A 19,022-nucleotide genomic window follows, 5' to 3' on the forward strand; every position below is an offset into this window, starting at 1 on the left:
TGTCCATATATTAAATAAGAAAACTAAAGCTCAAGGTTAAGAAAAACTTGCCCAAGGTCACACAGCCAGTGAGTGGCAGAGCAAGAATTTAAACCCGGGTTAGTTGGCTTCAGAATCTAGTCACCTAACCACCACACTATACTATATTTACAGGCAATAAACAGAAGTCAAATCAGCTAAAAGACTTAACAACAACAACAAAATAGGAGTTCTCTATTTATGTACTCCTCCCCAACACACATATACACAACACACACACACACACACACACACATACACATGCAATCATAATTAGCCCACTATTCAGGAATAACCACTTTCAGCTTTTTTTCCTGGTATTTACACCCATATTTCAAGTAACAAGTATATATTGTTATTTTTAATTTATCAGTTTCAAATATCTACTGATTTTTTATGATAAATGAGGATTTTTAGCTCATGTACACTCTCTTTTCCTCCTTCCATCATTCCATTATAAGTATATATCAATTCTTGATTAAATCCATATTAAGAGTTTACATTATTATTACTATTTAAAAATTATTCACTGCTGAGGCAAGGAGTATGCTATAAATATGTTTCCTTTCCTAAAATATGTATTTTTTTCATACAGTTCATAATTAAACCATTTTTTCACTTATGCAGTTTTCTGTAATCACTTACCTCTTCCTCTACCCTTGAACAACTCTGAAAAGACCCTCCACAATACAATTTTGCATGTGGTTAAACCTGTCAGATCCTCTTTACTTTTGGTGTTTTTCTTGCAGGCACTCATCCTGGAACCCCCCAACCTCCTGCTCCAATCTGGAATTGCTCTGCTCTGGTCCTGTTGCACAAACTTTGTCCTGGAACTGCTCTTCACTGTTATTTTGGAAATTGTTCTTCTCTTAGGTTGGAATCCCATTTCCTGGATCCTCTGTTTTGCTCTTTTTGTTTTTGATCTTGTTTTGGAGCATTTCTACCAATAGCGCCCTTAATAAGAGTAAATATTTGAGATCACATACATCTGAAAATGTCTACTTCAAATTCTCATTTGATTGACTGTTGGTTACATACAGAATTCTAGGCTTGAAATCATTCAGATTTTTAAAGGCTTTACTTAAAAATCTTCTGGCTTCCAGTCTTCCTGCTGAGCGGTCAGATGCTTGAAACTTTATATATACTCTGTTTTTCTTCCATAAAAAGTTTTTGGTCTTCTCCTATTCAGGTGCCTTGGGTCTTCTTTCATTCACAGCATTGGGTACTGGGCGGGCCTTTTCACAATGAAGATTCCTGTCTTTCCATTCTTAAAATTTTTAATAATTCCTTTACCTCTGTTTTCTCTTTCTAGAACTCCTATTGGTCAGGTGTTAGCGCTTCTGGATTGATCCTCTAATTTAAAAAAAATACCTTTCCAGGGCTTCCTTGGTGGCGCAGTGGTTGAGAGTCCGCCTGCCGATGCAGGGGACACGGGTTCGTGCCCCGGTCCGGGAAGATCCCACATGCCGCAGAGCGGCTGGGCCCGTGAGCCATGGCTGCTGGGCCTGCGTGTCCGGAGCCTGTGCTCCGCAACGGGAGAGGCCACAACAGTGAGAAGCCCGTGTACTGCAAAAACAAACAAACAAACAAACAAAAAACAAAAAACTTTTCCTTTTAATTTTTCATCTCTTTGGCTTTTTTGCTTTTGCTCTGTCTTCTGATAGAGATTTCCTGGGCTTTCTACTGATTTTTTTTTTTTTTGGCATACCATATTTTTGAGTCCTATAAGCTCTTTTTTCATTTTCTAATGTTTTGTTTTGTTGGTTTAATGAAATTCTATTCTTGTTTAATGAGTAATATCTTCTCTCTGAGAATATTAATGTTTGCTTTACATCTTCTATTGGGGAGAAATGGTTAACAACAGGCTAACGTTTTTGTCCACGTGAAGATAACCTTGGGTTTACCTTCTCCCAGCACTGTTGACCTGAAAATGTACTGGATCACACAAAAAAACTGTGGAGGGGAAAGCCAGCTATATTACTAAGCAATATAATTTACTGAAAAAATATGACCCTTGACTGGTAAATTACATCTGAAATGGAGGACTGTAAGTGGACTATAAAAATCTAATGGAAAACATAGGTCTTAGATACCTGGTGTGCCTCTTGAGAGGACTTGGAAGCTATGTTCATGTGCATTATAAGAAATAGTTCCTATTGCATATGAGACTTTCCTATGCTATGCCTATGTAGCCTTGGCACTTCAATTGCATGCATTCCTTGTGGGGCTGGGAAGTAGCATCTGGTTGGCTGCAAGGACTTCCAATGAAGATCTACGTGATATACTGACAGGCCATGTTTTCTGTCCTGTATCATTTTGCAAATCTAAATGAACCTCGCACCAGGTTTTGGCCTATTGTATCTTGTGAGTATAGTTGTAAATTCAAGCCTGAAATAACTATTGGTGGTCATAATAAGCACTCATTCCCTAAATTGGCTGTCATAATAAGCACTCATTCCCTAAATTGGCTATTTCTTCTTCTTCTTCTTTTTTTTTTCTGTTTGTTTATTTGTTTTAGTTTTGACCTATGCCTTTAAAATTGGAAGATTTCAAGTATCTGGAGATCCTAGGCTGGTCAGTTACATTTAGGGTTGAGGCGATTAACGACTGACTGGAAGCTCTGTCTGCGAGAACTGGGCAGAGTGTGGTGGACTTCACTGTGAAGCAATTATAGCCAGCCAGCTATTTTTCTTTTCTTTTTTTTTCCCCACTGGTAAGGATTCTCCAAATCTCTGTTAGCCTTTTCTCTGGCATTATAAAGTTGGTGGAGGGTGAAGGTGAGACTGGGCAGGCATAGTGGTGGTGGTAGGGGACAAGGGTATTAGTTCACTATTCGGTCAACTTTCACTTAATTCCTCTGTTTTCAATACCATGCCTCATTCCTGTTCAGCTCTATGTCTGAGGTCACTGAGTTTATAGCCTTTCTGATTCTGTTTCTGTAGTGATTAACACACCTCTGGTCTTCTGTGAGGGAGGAGGAGTCACCGGAATATGCAGGATGAGAAGAGTCTGGGGGTCTAACCCCTCCTGATACAGACTTTTACACAATCTCCACTTTCAGTCCTATGTCTCCTCAGAGACTCTATAACATGTGGTATCTCCAATTCTTGATCCTTTCCAAAGTTCAAGGGAGAAAAATCATCTGGCTTTTTGTATCAGTCAGAGTCCCATCAAGAAATAGAAACCATACCAGAAATGTGAACAGGGAAAAACAGAATTAGCAAATGCAGAAAGGAACTATGACTTCTAAGCATGAGGGTGAATCAAGAAGGAATTAAGAACTCATGAAAGGGTCCCCCAGTGCCCTCAAGACTGAGATTCAGACTTTTAAGGAGAGGGTATGCCTGCCACAGGAATGTGCAGACCAGAGGTGAAGAAAACCCTTGCCAGAGAGTACAGGCTGGAGCTGGTTGACTGAGGGCTGCCAAGGTGAGTGCTACTGGGTCTTCTGTTTGCTGATCTGCTGGCTTCTGTACATGGAAAGTCCCTTTCTCCTGCTATTGTCTTGCAATGTCCCTCCAGAATCGTCTAGTGACAAAGCCTAACATCAAGCTAGTTGGCAAAAACGAAATGTTTATAAGTTCCAGCTCCAGTATAATAAAACAGAGCAAAAAAGGCAGATTTGCAAAACTACAATGAAGTAGCACTTCACACTGGGCAGAATGGTCATCATTAAAAATCTATAAATAATAAATGCTGGAGAGGGTGTGAAGAAAAGGGAACCATCCTACACTGTTGGTAGGAATGTAAATTGGTGCACCCGTTGTGGAAAACAGTATGGAGGTTCCTTAGAAAACTAAGAATAGAGTTACCATATGATCTAGCAATCCTACTCCTGGGCATATATCAGGAAAAGACAAAAACTCTAATTCGAAAATATATTTGCATTCCAATGTTCATAGCAGCACTATTTATAATAGTCAAGACATGGAAGCAACCTAAGTGACCACCAACAGATGAATATATAAAGAAGGTGTTTTATATATATATATATATATATACACACATATATATATATATATATATATATATATATATATATATATATATATATAAAATAAGTGAAGTAAGCCAGACAAAGACAAATATTATATGATATCACTTATACGTGGGATCTGAAAAAATAATACAATTGAATTTATTTACAAAACAGAAACAGACTCACAGACATAGAAAACAAACTTATGGTTACCAAAGGGGGATAAATTAGGAGTATGGGATTAACAGATATACATTACTATATATAAAATCAATAAGCAACAAGGATTTACCCTATAGCACAGGGAACTATATTCAATATCTTGTAATAACCTATAATGGAAAAAAATCTGAAAAAGAATATGTGTGTGTGTATAACTGAATCACTTTGCTATACTCCTGAAACTAATACAATATTGTAAATCAACTATACTTCAGTTTTTAAAAAAGGTAGATTTGGAGCTGAAAGATAATAAATTGATTACTGTCACACTTGTCATCCATACCTCCCACCTTTTAGAGGCATTAAGCCTTGGCCATCTTCATGTTTGCGTCATTCTTCATTCTCCCATCAGCTCTCTATCTTAACACTTTAAAGCTTAGAGTTACAAGTTGTTTCTTACTTTCACCAAAGACAGTATTTACATTTCTGCGCTCCTTATCGTTTTGGGGTAATTAACAAAAGAAGGAGTGATGGTAATTTCTTATATCCTTTATCAGGAAATCTTCCCACCTTTGTATAATTACTCTATTTTAAAACTAACGTACTTATCAAAATGTGAGTCTCCAGAGCAGAGACAGCCTTTAACTCATCTTATGTTCTTTTATCTCCCTCAGTGTCTCACCATGTTATGAGCTTAATGAAGGTTGGGTGAATTAAATGAAATGTACATTCTTTAAAAATTTTTTAATAAAATTCATAATTTGTTTCAATCAGTTTTGTAGCCATATATCAGGCACCCAAATTCCAACAAGCTGTCTTATAAATCTATGCTGTTTATTAAAATAAGAAATAAGCAAAAGCATTTATAGGTCAAGGAAAGCTCATCTTTAATCCTACTAGCAAAGCAACTCACTCTCTATACAGCATACTTACAATAAAAAAGAAACTTTTCATTTTATTCATTTATTTAATGAGCAGATTGTCCTACTGCTTTAGATATATGCTGCACTAAAATATATTTCTAATAGTTGCCCTCTAAAATATGTTAATTTATTTTTAAATGCCTATACTTACCAATTCAGGGATGTCTTTTACTTTGAGAGGAACTTGGATTAAACCCAAATGAGTCCTGAAACTATGAGAATCACCATTTTCATAATTTGGGTTGCGAAGATTAACTAAAACCTTTAAAAACAAATCCAACATAATTGGTTAGTTTCTTTATTGACTATTTACACTTATAAAATTGGCAGTAATAACCTTAGTACATATCACAAGATTAAAAACTATCTGGGTTATGCATATACTTTAATTACATTCTGAATATTATAAAATTGTATTAAAATGTTAAAATACTATAAATATGCTTTTAATTTAATATTCCAACAGATACCATATAAAACTAAAAAATTAAAAATTTAGTTAGAAAGAAAAACTTTCTGATGGTAAAAAGAATTGTTTGATTATAATATTTTACCAGGGAAAATGACAGAAAAATTTAAATTGCTTGATTGTAATATTTGCCAGGGAAAATTTTAGAACCAACTCTAACTCTTTTAAAAAACAGATACTGACAAGGTTTATAGAAAGACAGTGAATAACATCATAAGATTTTGCTGATAAACCAAACCCAAAGGGAAAAAAAATTTTTCAGAAGCCAAGCTAACAAGAAAGATGGATTTATATATTTTTCAATATTAACTAGATTAAAAAAAACCTTAGATATATGCACAGCCTTTACTCTAGGAATCTCAATTCTATCAGTATGATTATGGAAGTAATTAAAGCTGTTTGCAGAGATAGTGCAGAAAAAAACATCAAGGAAGTGCTGTTCTCTTATAAAACAGAAAAACATGAGACAACTTAAATATTCCATTAGAGGAAATTACCTAAATAAATTATGTTTAATTCGTACAAAATACAGTGTAATATGCCTCAATTAATCTCACAATGTTTATTAAATTAAAAAGTTACAGTATAGTAGTATTTATTGCTGTATGATGGCATTATGAGTAATTTCTGTTTTAAATTTTTGTCTTACATATATTTTCTTATTTTTCTAACAACACACATTTTGGGGAGAGAATAATAATAACTTCAAAAATATTAAAAAATTGAAACTGTTGAGGGAAAGAAACCACCAAGAATCCAAGGAAGGAGATTATAATGACAGAAACACTATCATATCTGAAGAAGGCATTCATAAACTGATAACTCATGGCTGATAAAATGGAATATGCTATAAGGCCAAAAGAGTTTCCTAAAATTGCAAACACTAAATTGAAACTAAAAATATCAAAGGTATTTAAAAAAAAAAAAAAGAAAAAAGAGGATTTAGCAAAGAATCAATAGTGTTAAATACAGACTAATATAGAATAACACAATTTTGGTCTAGTTACACAAATAACGCATCATACTTGCATGGGAAACTCAAAAACACAGAATTGAAAAGAAAAAGAAACTATGAATATGTGGGCAATAGAAAAGAGAAAATATTAGAAAAGCAGAAACTATAACTAAGGAAATGATTATAGGAAATTTGTTTGAGTTAAAGAAGAATCTCAGCATGACTAATAAAAGGATCAATTCAGCAACAGTCCTGAAGGCCACAGAACACTATGATTATTAAGGAGAAAACAGTTAAAGACAACCATAAAAAAATTACATGAAATTTAAGTGCTAGAAAAAGAAAAAGTTTGGGAGAAATCTTTAATAAGCTAAGAGAAATAATGCTAGCACCATAAAGGCAGTTTCAAACCAAAGTAGTTTTTCTTTAAAGATACTGCTTGCAATTCTAAAAGGCCTGAAATAATTTCTAACAATGTTCTATGCTGGCAAACTGGTATCAGAGACAACAGGTTCAGAAAAGAAATAAAAATAAAATGTGAAAGATTCAATCATTCGTTTACTCATTCACTCAACACGTTTACTGAGCCATGATGTGCTAAGCACTGTTCTACCTGTTACAGAGAGAACAGTTAAAGATAGGATCAGCTTGCAGCTGCAGCTGGTTTATGGTAGCTCTATCTTATCTTCAGGGTTACCTGGACATCTAGTAGTAACGCTTGGCCAAGATGGGGTAAAATGCACTAACTAGTCATTTATAATGTGCTATTAATGTCCCCTGGAGGAACTCCATATCAGTTTATTTACATTGTTTATTGAAAATGTACAGATTGCAGGTTTACATCTGAATTACCAGTGGGGTATAAAAGACCCCTCAGAAAACTTGTGCCTTGACTCCCAAGACTGAAGTATCTTGCATGTACCTTGGAGATTCATAAACCAAAGACAAAGTGCATCCTGTGCAACTGAGAAAGGGGCCTGGGAGATGTGTCTGGAAATTCCCATCTCTTTGTATTTGCATGTATTTTCTTTCTCTTGCTGAAAGAAAGCCTTATGTGGGTGTATCCTTGTGGGTGAAGTCTTGTTGAGCCTTTTCAGTTATCTGACTTGACTCTGTAATTGTTGCAGCAGTGAACAAAACTTCCATCTAATAGGATAAGGCAGACAATAAGCCAAATAGAAAAATAGTATGTTATATGATGCCAAATGCTATGGAGAAAAACAAAGTAGGAAAGGGCTATAAGGAGTTCCAACCAGGGGAGTCAGGGAAAGCTTTGCTGAGAAGGCAACATTTTTGTGTGTGTGTATGTGTTTGAATTTTTTCCATGAATATTCTTTTTTTTAATTGAAATAAAAAATAATTGAAATATAGTTGACGTACAATATTATGCTAGTTTCAGGTGTACTACAAAGTGATTTGACATTTGCACACATTGTGAAATGATCACCACAATAAGTCTAGTAACCATCTGTACCCATATAAAGTTATTACAATATTCTTGACCATATTCTTTATGTTGAGAATGTGACATTTAAGCAAAGACATAAGGAGTGAGGGGAATGTACACACAAGTATCTGGGGGAAAAGCACTGCAGGCAGAGAAAAGAAGGAGCAAAAGGCCCTCACAAGTGGGCGGAAGCCAAGGTAAAGCAAGGAGGCTAAAATAGCTGGAGAACAAATCAGGAGAAAAAGTAATAGGAGACGAACTCAGAGAGGTGGTGGGGTAACAGACCAAGCAGGATATTTTAGGCCACTGTCATGACTTTGGTTTTTAAGTAGAAGGAGATAGGAAGCACCTGGATACCAGAAGAGTGGCTTCTTCAGAATTGTACTTACAAGTCTTCCTCTAGAAACTCTGCTAAGAACAAAAGGACAGATTCTAGGTGGGCAGCTTAGAAGCAGAAAGAGCAATTAAGAGGCTACTGAAATAGTCCAGACAAGAAATGGCTGCTTGGACCAGTGAAATAGGAATGACTGTAGTAAGAAGTGGATGGATTCTGGATATACTTCAAAGGTAAAGCTGAAAGGATTTGCTGATGGATTACATGTAAAGTACAAGAAAAAAAGTATAGTCAAAGAGAGGTGAATTAAAATAATTAGTGAGTTGTAACTGCCTACTGAAGAGTTCCACTTGAATTCTCAATATGCCTCTCAAACTGAATTTAGCTCATCATCTTCACTAATGGACCTGTTTCTCCTCCTGTGTTCTCTATCTCAAGGGCAAGTTACCTCTGCCCAGTTACCCAATCTAGACACTTAACGGTTATCTTTATGTTTGTTTGTTTTATCCTCATGCTCCTTAGATCTAATCAGTTCCCAAATCTTCCTTAAAATCTCTCAAGTCTGTTGAATTCTTTCCATTTTGAATGCTGTTCTCTTAGTTCAGACCTTTATCATGCCTTGCCTGAACTACTAGAACAGGGAGGAAATAAAAAAGGAAACAATTCACTGAGCACCCGTATGTGCCAGGAAGCAGGCTACATGATTTACAGTCACTATTTTTTAATCAAATCTTCCTGATTTACTTCCCTCTAATTTTTCCACACTTCAATGTATTTTCCAAGAGCAATTTCCAAATATAATATAATCATGTTATTCCACCACTTCAGTGGCTCTGGGGCTTTTTACATGGTGATTCCTCTGCCTGGAGATGTTCTTATACCATCATTTCTTTTGCATTTTTACCTCATTAATATATATATATATATATATTTAGCCAATAGAACCTACCTCGAGAAAATCCTTAGGTGCATAAACAGGCCTGAAAAGGCTTAAATCTAGAATTAATAAGATAGGTTAAAACAAAATTTCAATTATAACGTAAAAATTCTTATTAATAATAAATTTTAATGATTCATATGTTGCTATGCAGCTAGATTAATTCAAACATTTGCAGAATATCACTTATTTGTCATACATTGTGTTAAGTACTGGGCCAATAAAAATAAAAAGGTAATCCCTTCCCTTGACAGCCTAGATGACATACTCTAGAAGAAATAAAGAGTCCCCCCTTTGATAAATTTATAATAGATTATTTGTAGTTGAATTGAAAAACAATGTCAGTATAATGTGAAAGTTCTATATGAGAATAGAGAATTCTATATGAGAATTCTCAAAGTACTTAGAATACAAACAATGCATTCTTAGTGAATTCCTGTAGTTGTATTGAACTGTTCTCCCTTTTGAACTTCTATAACACACTGCTCCCTTTATTATGGCACAATTTCTTGCCCAGTACCCACCTCCCTCAACTTTTTTTAAAGAAGGAGTGGTGAGGAATTATGTACATGTCTACCTAAACAATTTTATATATGTATCTGTTTATCATAGTAAATGTTAGAGTTCTCACTCATTATATGTTTATAAAATTGATTGACTCAATTTTAAACATTAAAATGAACAAAAATAAATTCTTAAAAACATTTTAGAAGTATTAAAACTGTTTCACATATACCCTGGTTTCTCTTCAGATCAAATAAATATCTTGCCTTTTACTAAAGATTTTCGTGGAGAGAAACAAATCTGAGTGTTTAATAAATTTTTTGAGGCCTTGCTTTGGCACAAAGCAATTGGCACAAATTTTTCCACATTTAATCCATCTTTAACATCTCAGTGTAATTAAAGTTTGAAAAAGATTTGTCTATGAAATCCACTGAATGATTTAATTTACCCTTTTATAAAAACGTTTTCAAATGCTGCTTTAAAAAAGGATAACTGATTTAAATATCCTCAAAATAATGGAGAACACTGACCAAAGTTAGGAATTTTAAACTGTAAAGTAGAAGTTTAAGCAAAAAAAATCAGATGGGGCTCCCCTGGTGGCGCAGTGGTTGAGAGTCCACCTGCCGATACAGGGGACACGGGTTCGTGCCCAGGTCTGGGAAGATCCCACATGCCGCGGAGCGGCTGGGCCCGTGAGCCATGGCCGCTGAGCCTGCGTGTCCGGAGCCTGTGCTCTGCAACGGGAGAGGCCACAACAGTGAGAGGCCTGCGTACCGCAAAAACAAAACAAAACAAAACAAAACAAAACAAAAAATCAGATGATAGTAAGTTAGTGGAGAGGGAAATTTGCTATCTTTCCAAAAAAATTGTTAATATTGTGATTTTGGATTCACAATTAAGAAGGCCATTTTTTTTCCCACTACCACATTTTGAAAAGAGTTTTACATATACCTGGCTCATCAGTTCCCATTTCATTCCATTTATTGAGAAGTTCTTTCTGTTCTCCAACTGGCCTCTAAAAAAGGTAATTTTAAAATTGGTTTTGTTTTGTGAAGTTAAGCAATGAAGCTGAAAAATAAGAATCAATACCTTATTTAAAAGCTTAAATAAGCTACCATAACACAAGAAAAAATAATTTCATTACATATGGTTAGCTTTTTAGGGAATTACACTTAAATTACATTATTTAACTATTACATTATATGTAGTGTCGGTGGCTCAGTTACAATGTGGTGCTAATGAGTCCAAGAATAGAAGGTAAATGATCTGTGCTGCCTAGTAAAATTTCACAAAGAAAAACTGCTCCTCAGCCACATACTACATCTCTTACCCCATCCAGCAATCTCAGAAATGCATTGCAAGGGGGACTGGCCAAGAGAGTGTGACTGTGAATCAGTAGCATCATCTTCCTATATGAAAGACAGTATATTATACAATACTACATATTTAGACAGTTTTTCATATAAATTTATCTTTTTTTTTACACCATCCTTCTGGTGCCTTCAGTGACTTGTGCTTGGATATTATCCAAAGTACATTCACTATATCCTGTCCAACAGCAGGAAATAAATAGCAGGTTGGGAGAATGAAGTGAAGAGAAACGTTCTATCCTACTCATGAGCAGCTATAAAGAATCCAGAATATTTCTCAAGTGGCTTTTCTCTACTTTATCACCTCTCCCCTCTCGAAGCTCAGAGTGACAGATAAATGTTGAGTATTAGTTCTAAATAGTTCTGCAGAAATGACAAATCATTCAAGTAAGGAGACTAAAGGTAATTAAAATCTTTAAAGTGTATTTATAAGACAAATCTCCAAATCACCTATACTGCAGAGTCTATATTTATTCTCAAGATATAAGTTTATTACAAAAAGCACTACAGCATACATAATAGAAACCTATATAAACTACATCCACATAATTGGCCTTTTACAGATTTTTGTTTCAAAACAAACTGATATACTAGTAATAAAAAAAGATAAATCTGCCTGACAGTTATTTCATGATACTTCCTAGTACTTGATTCACAAAAAAATACTTAAATGTTAAAAGTACTTTCCGTGCTCTGTGGTGACCTAGATGGGTGGGAGGGAGGTCCAAGAGGGAGGGGATATATGTATACATAAGAGCTGATTCACTTCGTTGTAAAGCAACTATACTCCAATCAAAAAAAAAAAAAAAGTACCTTTTGTGCCAATGGGATACTCAATTCAGTGCACATACTATTTAAACTCTTCAAAATTCTTTTTTCCCAACTTCCCTGAAACATAAGGAACAATCTATTATTATTTCTGGTTAACAGTACCAAAACTGATTTTAAAACATTAAAGATGCTATGAGTTATATAGAAATGGTGAAGTTGGTTGAGATTGGTTATCTTTATTCATTAGTTTACTCAACAAATATTGATTGCTGCCTACTATGTGCCAGATACTATCCTTAGTGCTGTGAAGTAAGCTGTGAGTAACAGAAAGTCTCCGTTCTCATGGAACTGACGTTCTAGTGGAGGATGGGAATGAAGATAGACAAAAAAATAAATCAACAATCAGATGGTGATAAACATTACAAGGGAAAACAGCAGAAAATAAAAAGGTAAGTTAGATTTAAGCATTTTATAAATGTTTGATACTCAGGAATCCCATTAATGACCTAGTAAAATAAAATTTTACAGAAATTGTTATAATTTTTCCAAACATGATATTTTACCCTAAATACTTCATCATGAATTTTCTAAGAATAAGAACCTTCTCCTACATAACCACATTACCACTGTCACACCTAAAAACACTAACAATAATATTTCATATTATCTAATATTTAGTCCATATTCAAAAATTTCCAATTATCCCCAAAAATGTCTTTATATTTTTTAAAATCCTGGATCCATTAAAATTGAATGCATTACAATACATTTGGTTGTTATGTCTCATTCCTTGTAGCTTAATCTAGAGTGCTTTCATCCTTTTCTTTTTCATGTTGACTTTTTTGAGGAGTCCAGACCACTCGTTTTTTATGTGTCACAATCTGGACTGGTCTTACTACCTTTTCACAGTATTTATTACATTTCTTGTAAACTTGAAATAATAAGTTAATTTTAATGGTCAATCATAAATTGATTATCCATATATACCATATTTTAGTAAACTATTCTTTTTAATGCCAAGCTAAAATGCCATAATTTTTGGGTCTTTTTTATTAAAATATGCCTACAGACCACTTCTGACTCACTAAAACTAAAATAAAATGCCAAAGCTCCAAAATTTAACCCAAATGAGGAGAAAAGGAGAGAATTATATATTACATTACGTATAGAGGACAGTTACAACCAGACAATAAAAGTAGAATAATAATAATAGCTCCATTATGTGATTGTTATAAAGATTAAAAGTACTTTGAGCAGTGACACAATAATGATAATAATCATTCAATAATTGATAGCTTTTACTACAGCTATCATTATTCAGAGCTTCTTCTTTAATACACATATTTAAATACATTACTCTCTATCTGGAATAAACCCTCCATGCTCTCCTCCCATTCCAACATACTCATTCCTACATTATCTGAATAAATTTTATTCACTTTCCAGGTCTTTACCTCTATTAAGCCTTCTCTTACCTGGCCCCTCATCCCAGATAATATTCAGTACCTTTGCTTATGGGTTCTCACAGCACCTCTTCCTTCACCTATCATAGCACATATCACACTTTGTCTAGCACATAATAAATTCTCAATAAGTGAACAGATTTTACCCTAAGTTATGTTGCAAGTATTTAAAAATAATCAGATACAACTGCCTAAGCAAAGAATGAACAGGAAAAAAACCATCTATAGGAGGAATACAGAACTTGTGTGAAATGCATAAGGCTTAATTTACTAAATATGTAGAAATAGGTTTTCAAGAATAAAAGAATACTCTTAATATATTACATGAAATACTGCCCATACCGTGTGACCCCACCACCTTCCCACCCTGGGCAGGTAACCCGGCCCTGCCCCAGCTGTGGCCCCTGGCTGCAGAGGAGTCTGAAATGCAAGTGCCCTGCCAGGGCCTGAGTGGCCATCCTCCCACTGCTGGTGGACCTGGAGCACCCTGTACAGGGGACACAGGTTCGATCCCTGGTCCAGGAAGATCCCACATGCCGCAGAGCAACTAAGCCCATGCACCGCAACTAGTGAGCCTGCGTTCTAGAGCCCGTGAGCCACAACTACTGAAGCCCATGCTCCGCAACAAGAGAAGCCACTGCAATGAGAAGCCCGCACACCACAACGAAGAGTAGCCCCCGCTCACCACAACTAGAGAAAGCCCGTGCACAGCAACAAAGACCCAATGCAGCCAAATAAATAAATAAAATTAATAAAAATATTTTTTTAATTGCATGAAATACCCCCAAAACGAATTCCATTTACTGGCTTATTTTCAATTCTCTCTCTTTTCTTTTCTTTCTTTTTTTTTTTTAACTGTAAAAAGTTCTCTTAGATCCAAGACTTAAAATACATTTGGGTACATTATTCATGACCAAACTTTAATTATTGCAGTATAACCCATTTCCACCCTCAACATCCTTATCCCCAATTTATCTAGATAAATCTTATTCAACGTTCAGATCTCAGCTTAAAAATAATTTCCTCTAATAAGCCTTCTGTCACTTACTCTCCCAACTCCAGATTGTTGGGGGAGCAGGTATGAGAAAGTTTAATTTAAAAAACTGTAATTTTAATTCAGCCATTACTTTAAAATAAAATTTGCGTAAAGATTAAAAAGTCAATCCCTGAATTTGTATTACTTATCCTATTATATAAAGAACTAAATTTCTAGCTATTGAATTATGATTCCAAAAATTCTCATTTTCAACCACTAATAAGAGGGCTCTTGAGTTGATAAAAAGAAAATAACTCTAAGATATAAAAACAAAATTAAAGTTACAACAGACATCAATGTGTGGCTTATACACTGTGCATATTTTCAAGACTGCAATACACAATTTTAATACAGCATAAAACCTACTAAAAACTCAAACATGAAGACCATTTAAAATAGAATGATACTTTCTGTAATTATACCTTGATAAGATATTCTGAAACACATTTATCTTATCCTTTAAAAAATTATTCTAACAAAAACATCTCTTCAGGTGTTTTCAATAAAGTACAATTTCAAGTGATTAATCATAGCTCTCCTAAATGGATATCCCACTATACCAAGTATTTCAACTTACCAAATTTAAATTTAATGTTACATGTAATATACAGAGAAACTAGTTAGGAAAAAAGTTACAAAGAAAAGAAGTTAGATATTAGGAGAAAGCATTCTGAATGAAAATAATTTAGGAAACAGAGCTATGTGATTTTCATATGTTTACATATTTTATTAATCCTGTGAGATATGTATCATAACCCTCATTTTACAAATGAGGAAACTTTTTAAAAGAACACCTGAGATTAGAATGGAAAAGAATATTAAGAACTGAAGCAATGCTGCACAAAGTTTTACTCAATTATCATTTTTTCTGTGCTCTGCAACTAAAGCAGAAACTTGGGAATGGGGACTTCCCCAGTTGTCCAGTGGTAAAGAATCTGCCTTACAATGCAGGGGATGAGTGTTTGATCCCTGGTTGGGGAACTAAGATCCCACATGTCATGTGGCAACTAAGCCCGCCCACCACAACTACTGAGCTCACCTGCCTCAGCGAGAGAGCCTGCGTGCCACAAACTACAGAGCCCATTCACTCTGGAGCCCACGTGCCACAACTACAGAGCCCATGTGCTCTGGAGCCTGCGCACCACAACTAGAGAGAGAAAACCTGCACACCACAACTAGAGAGAAACCCATGCACCACAACAAAGAGCCCATGCACAACAACGAAAGATCCCGCATGCCGCAACTAAGATCTGATGCAGCCAACAACAAAAAAAGGAAACTTGGAAATGATCCAGAAGAGAAGAACAACTTAAAACTGAGAGAAGGGAAGAGGAAAAGGATGTTCAATTCAGAAAAAATCAAATTTTTATGGCTAGAAAAGGGGGAAATGAGGTGTAACAGCTGAGTTTTCAAATAATGAAAAGACATGGATTCAACAAATGTTTATTGTGCACCTATTAAACACACGTCACTAAAAGATGAATGAAACAGCATCCCTGTAGTGAGGGTGGGGAGGATAAGATAGAAACAAATAATATAAGCTACAAAAAGTTCATAAGGGCTACACCAGTCTATATGTCATAAACCAAAGAAAACGTAAAACAATAAGCAGCAATAGGAAGCCAGGTATATCAAAACTTCTAGTTGACAACAGAACACATACCACTTCCTTGAAAATCCTAAAAATAATGAAAGAAAAGTGACTCCAGTGGTTGGCCACTTCCCTATTCCCTGTTCCATATCTATGGCAAGGTTGGCAGGATTTTTCCAAGGTACGCCTTGCAAGAACTTCAGTCAGATGGTCAGAAGTCATTTCATAGAAGTCTTGGATGGTCAGAGAAATCATTTGCTCAGACATCAGAAATAGTAATAGGATTTCCTGACAATGAGGAGAAATCCAAGATGAAGCAAGTGGCTGCTTTTAAGCTGGGTCATCCTTTAGGTTCCCTCAAGAACTCTAATCTTGAGTAAGTGGTATTCACTCATTCCTTTGTCTCACTGACTAACATGTACTGAATGCTTTCTATCTATAAAGCACAAAGCTCAGACCAGTGAGTAAATGTTATAAGGAGCATGTAACCATTTAACACAAGCAAGAAACTTTCCAACAAGTAAGAAGACTTAATCAAAATGGGTTAAGTCAGTGAAATTGTGAATTCCCTGTTTCCAGAAGTTCTCCAGCAAAAGAAGATGAACTCTAGAGGTTGGACTGGATAAATGTGAAGGTCCACTTTAGCTCCAGTTTTACAGATACTTAATTTTTCTCAGGTCCTATTTCTGGAGGTAAATAAATAAGCCCTATGTCTCAAAACTAAATGCTCAAAAAAAATCATAGTTATTTCTATGTTATTATTTAAGTAAAAATTTCAGTGTGTACCTAGCACCAAAAAAAGTAGAAGCAGCAAATAAGTTATTGAAAAATGACAGTGCATTAATACAAAATAAGAAGACAGTAATAGTTTCTACCCCAAAGACTTATAAAGATCTTTTAAAATGTTGTTTAAAAGGAAAATGAATGGCATTTTACATTTAAAATGTTTAAATAGGGAGACATTACCTTTTACCTAAACCCATATCCTCTCTAAATGAAATTATTGTTGCATTCTAATCAGTTTCCCTAATAATTGGAATCTATGGTATTAACTAAAAGTATTTCAAGAGTTTTATAAATACAGTAGTTTCTAAGCCATGAGGGGCAAAAGATTCACAAAAGAACTGCAACTGTATTGAAATCTTTAAGTGGGTATTAACTATCACCTTGCTACTTTTTCATAGTAATGAAAATAAATAAGAAGTCATTAAAATATATAATAAATATATAACATGCAAACAACTATGAAATTATAAAGTTAAAAATTACTTTCTTCACCCTGAAAAGAATAAAGTAAAACAAAATAATAATCATCCAGCTATCTAATGGAAAAAGGTTTTAATAATTCTCCGATTATAAAAGTAACACATTTATTCAAGATAGTTGGAAAAACAATAATATGTAAAGAATAAAATAATAAATAAGCATTCATAGATTTCAATCAGCCAAAATAACCACAGTTACCATTTTATTCTCTTTATTTTTTTCTATGCATGTATGTGTACAATTGAGATGTATATCTGTGTATGAATATACACACGCATATATATACATTTAATTAACGTAGAATTATTTTGCTTTTATAGTTTGCTTTTCCATTTAAGATTATATCATATGCAATTTCCCATGTCATTATATTTCTTCAAAAATGTCATTTCTGATGCCTGTATAACATTGTCTTTTGGAGTTTCCATGTTATATTTAAGCAGGCCCTATTGCTGTTCATTTAGATGCTTTAAAATTTGTTACTATTGGGCTTCCCTGGTGGCGCAGTGGTTGAGAGTCCGTCTGCCGATGCAGGGGACACGGGTTCGTGCCCCGGTCTGAGAAGATCCCACATGCCATGGAGCGGCTGGGCTTGTGAGCCATGGCCGCTGGGCCTGCACCTCTGGAGGCTGTGCTCCGCAACGGGAGAGGCCTGCGTACCGCAAAAAAAATAAATAAAATAAAATTTTTTTTTACTATTATCATGAACATGAATTTCTGTGTTTCTCTGATTCTTTCCTTTAGGGTCTGAGAAATGAAATTACTAGGGATAAGGGTATGAATATTTTCTAAAAGGGAATACTTTGCAGTTTTTGATTATTCAATTCATTCATTATTTTTAAAAAATATCTATTGAGCGTCTACCATGGGCTAGGCACTATGCCAGATGTTGCAGATACAATTGTGAAAAGAGAGACACTGGTCCTGCTCTACAGAATCTAGTGATGATACACACAACCCAAGTATTGTGGTGGGAATTATAGGGTGCCTCCCATGTGGAAGATTGGAGAAACAGGATAAATATCTGAGTATCTGAGAACTAGGGGTCAGAAGTCCTTCCTAAAGAAACTATCATCTAACACAGGACCTGAAGAATATGCGGAAGTTAGCCAAAAATATGTGGTATTTGAGGGTAGGCAGTTTTGGGTAGAAGCAACAGCATGAGCACAGGCTCTCCTGCTGGGGAACAACTGAGGAGATCAAGTATGACTAGAGAGAGAGAACGTACATGTGTGGAAGTGGGCTTGGGAGTGGCAGTAGGGGGAGGGACAGTGTGAGGAGGCAAAAGATGAGACCTGAACAGTAAAAATGGGCAAGATCACTTATAGCCTTTTAAGCAAAAGTAAGGAATTGGAGCTCTATCCTAAAAGTCTTAGAAGTTTTAAGAAATGGAGTGACAATACAGAAAGCAGAAAGACCAATTAGGAAGGGGATGTGAATTGAAGTAATATAAAACTAGCAAAATTCTCATTTTTGCTAAGGTTACTGAATTGACAGTGAATAGGATAAATTCAACCACGCAGCACATCTTGAGGTTGTCTGAGCATTTCTGGACTGGATACAGAAATAGGCTGAATATCATCAGGTAGTGTAGATTCTGGAGTGGCTGTCCAGATTCAAATTCCAGGTCTTCCACTTAGTAGTTTGTTAAAGTTGGCCCCATCGAAGACCGTAAGAGTAACTCATTTCATAGAGTCAGCATAAATATAAAATGAGTGAATACTTGTAAAGCACTAGAATGGTACCTGGCACATAATTAGAGATCTATGTGCTTACTACTATTATTTCACAAGAAAA

General features: G+C 35.1%; 1 protein-coding gene across 3 annotated transcripts in view; it reads right to left on the reverse strand.

Moving 5' to 3' along the window:
• TBC1D19 (TBC1 domain family member 19) overlaps positions 1-19,022 on the reverse strand; it is a 159,659-nt gene that overhangs the window by 80,077 nt on the left and 60,560 nt on the right. For all 3 annotated transcript variants that reach the window (XM_081246683.1, XM_081246682.1, XM_081246684.1), the window contains 4 exons: positions 11,912-11,986; positions 10,680-10,743; positions 9,237-9,283; positions 5,234-5,344 (listed from right to left, as the gene is read on the reverse strand). In XM_081246683.1, coding sequence (XP_081102809.1) covers positions 5,234-5,344; positions 9,237-9,283; positions 10,680-10,743; positions 11,912-11,986 — 297 coding nt within the window. The remainder of the gene's footprint in view (positions 1-5,233; positions 5,345-9,236; positions 9,284-10,679; positions 10,744-11,911; positions 11,987-19,022) is intronic.

The sequence above is a fragment of the Mesoplodon bidens genome (genome assembly GCF_964165515.1).
Source record: "Mesoplodon bidens genome assembly, chromosome: 1".
Taxonomy (NCBI): domain Eukaryota; kingdom Metazoa; phylum Chordata; class Mammalia; order Artiodactyla; family Ziphiidae; genus Mesoplodon; species Mesoplodon bidens.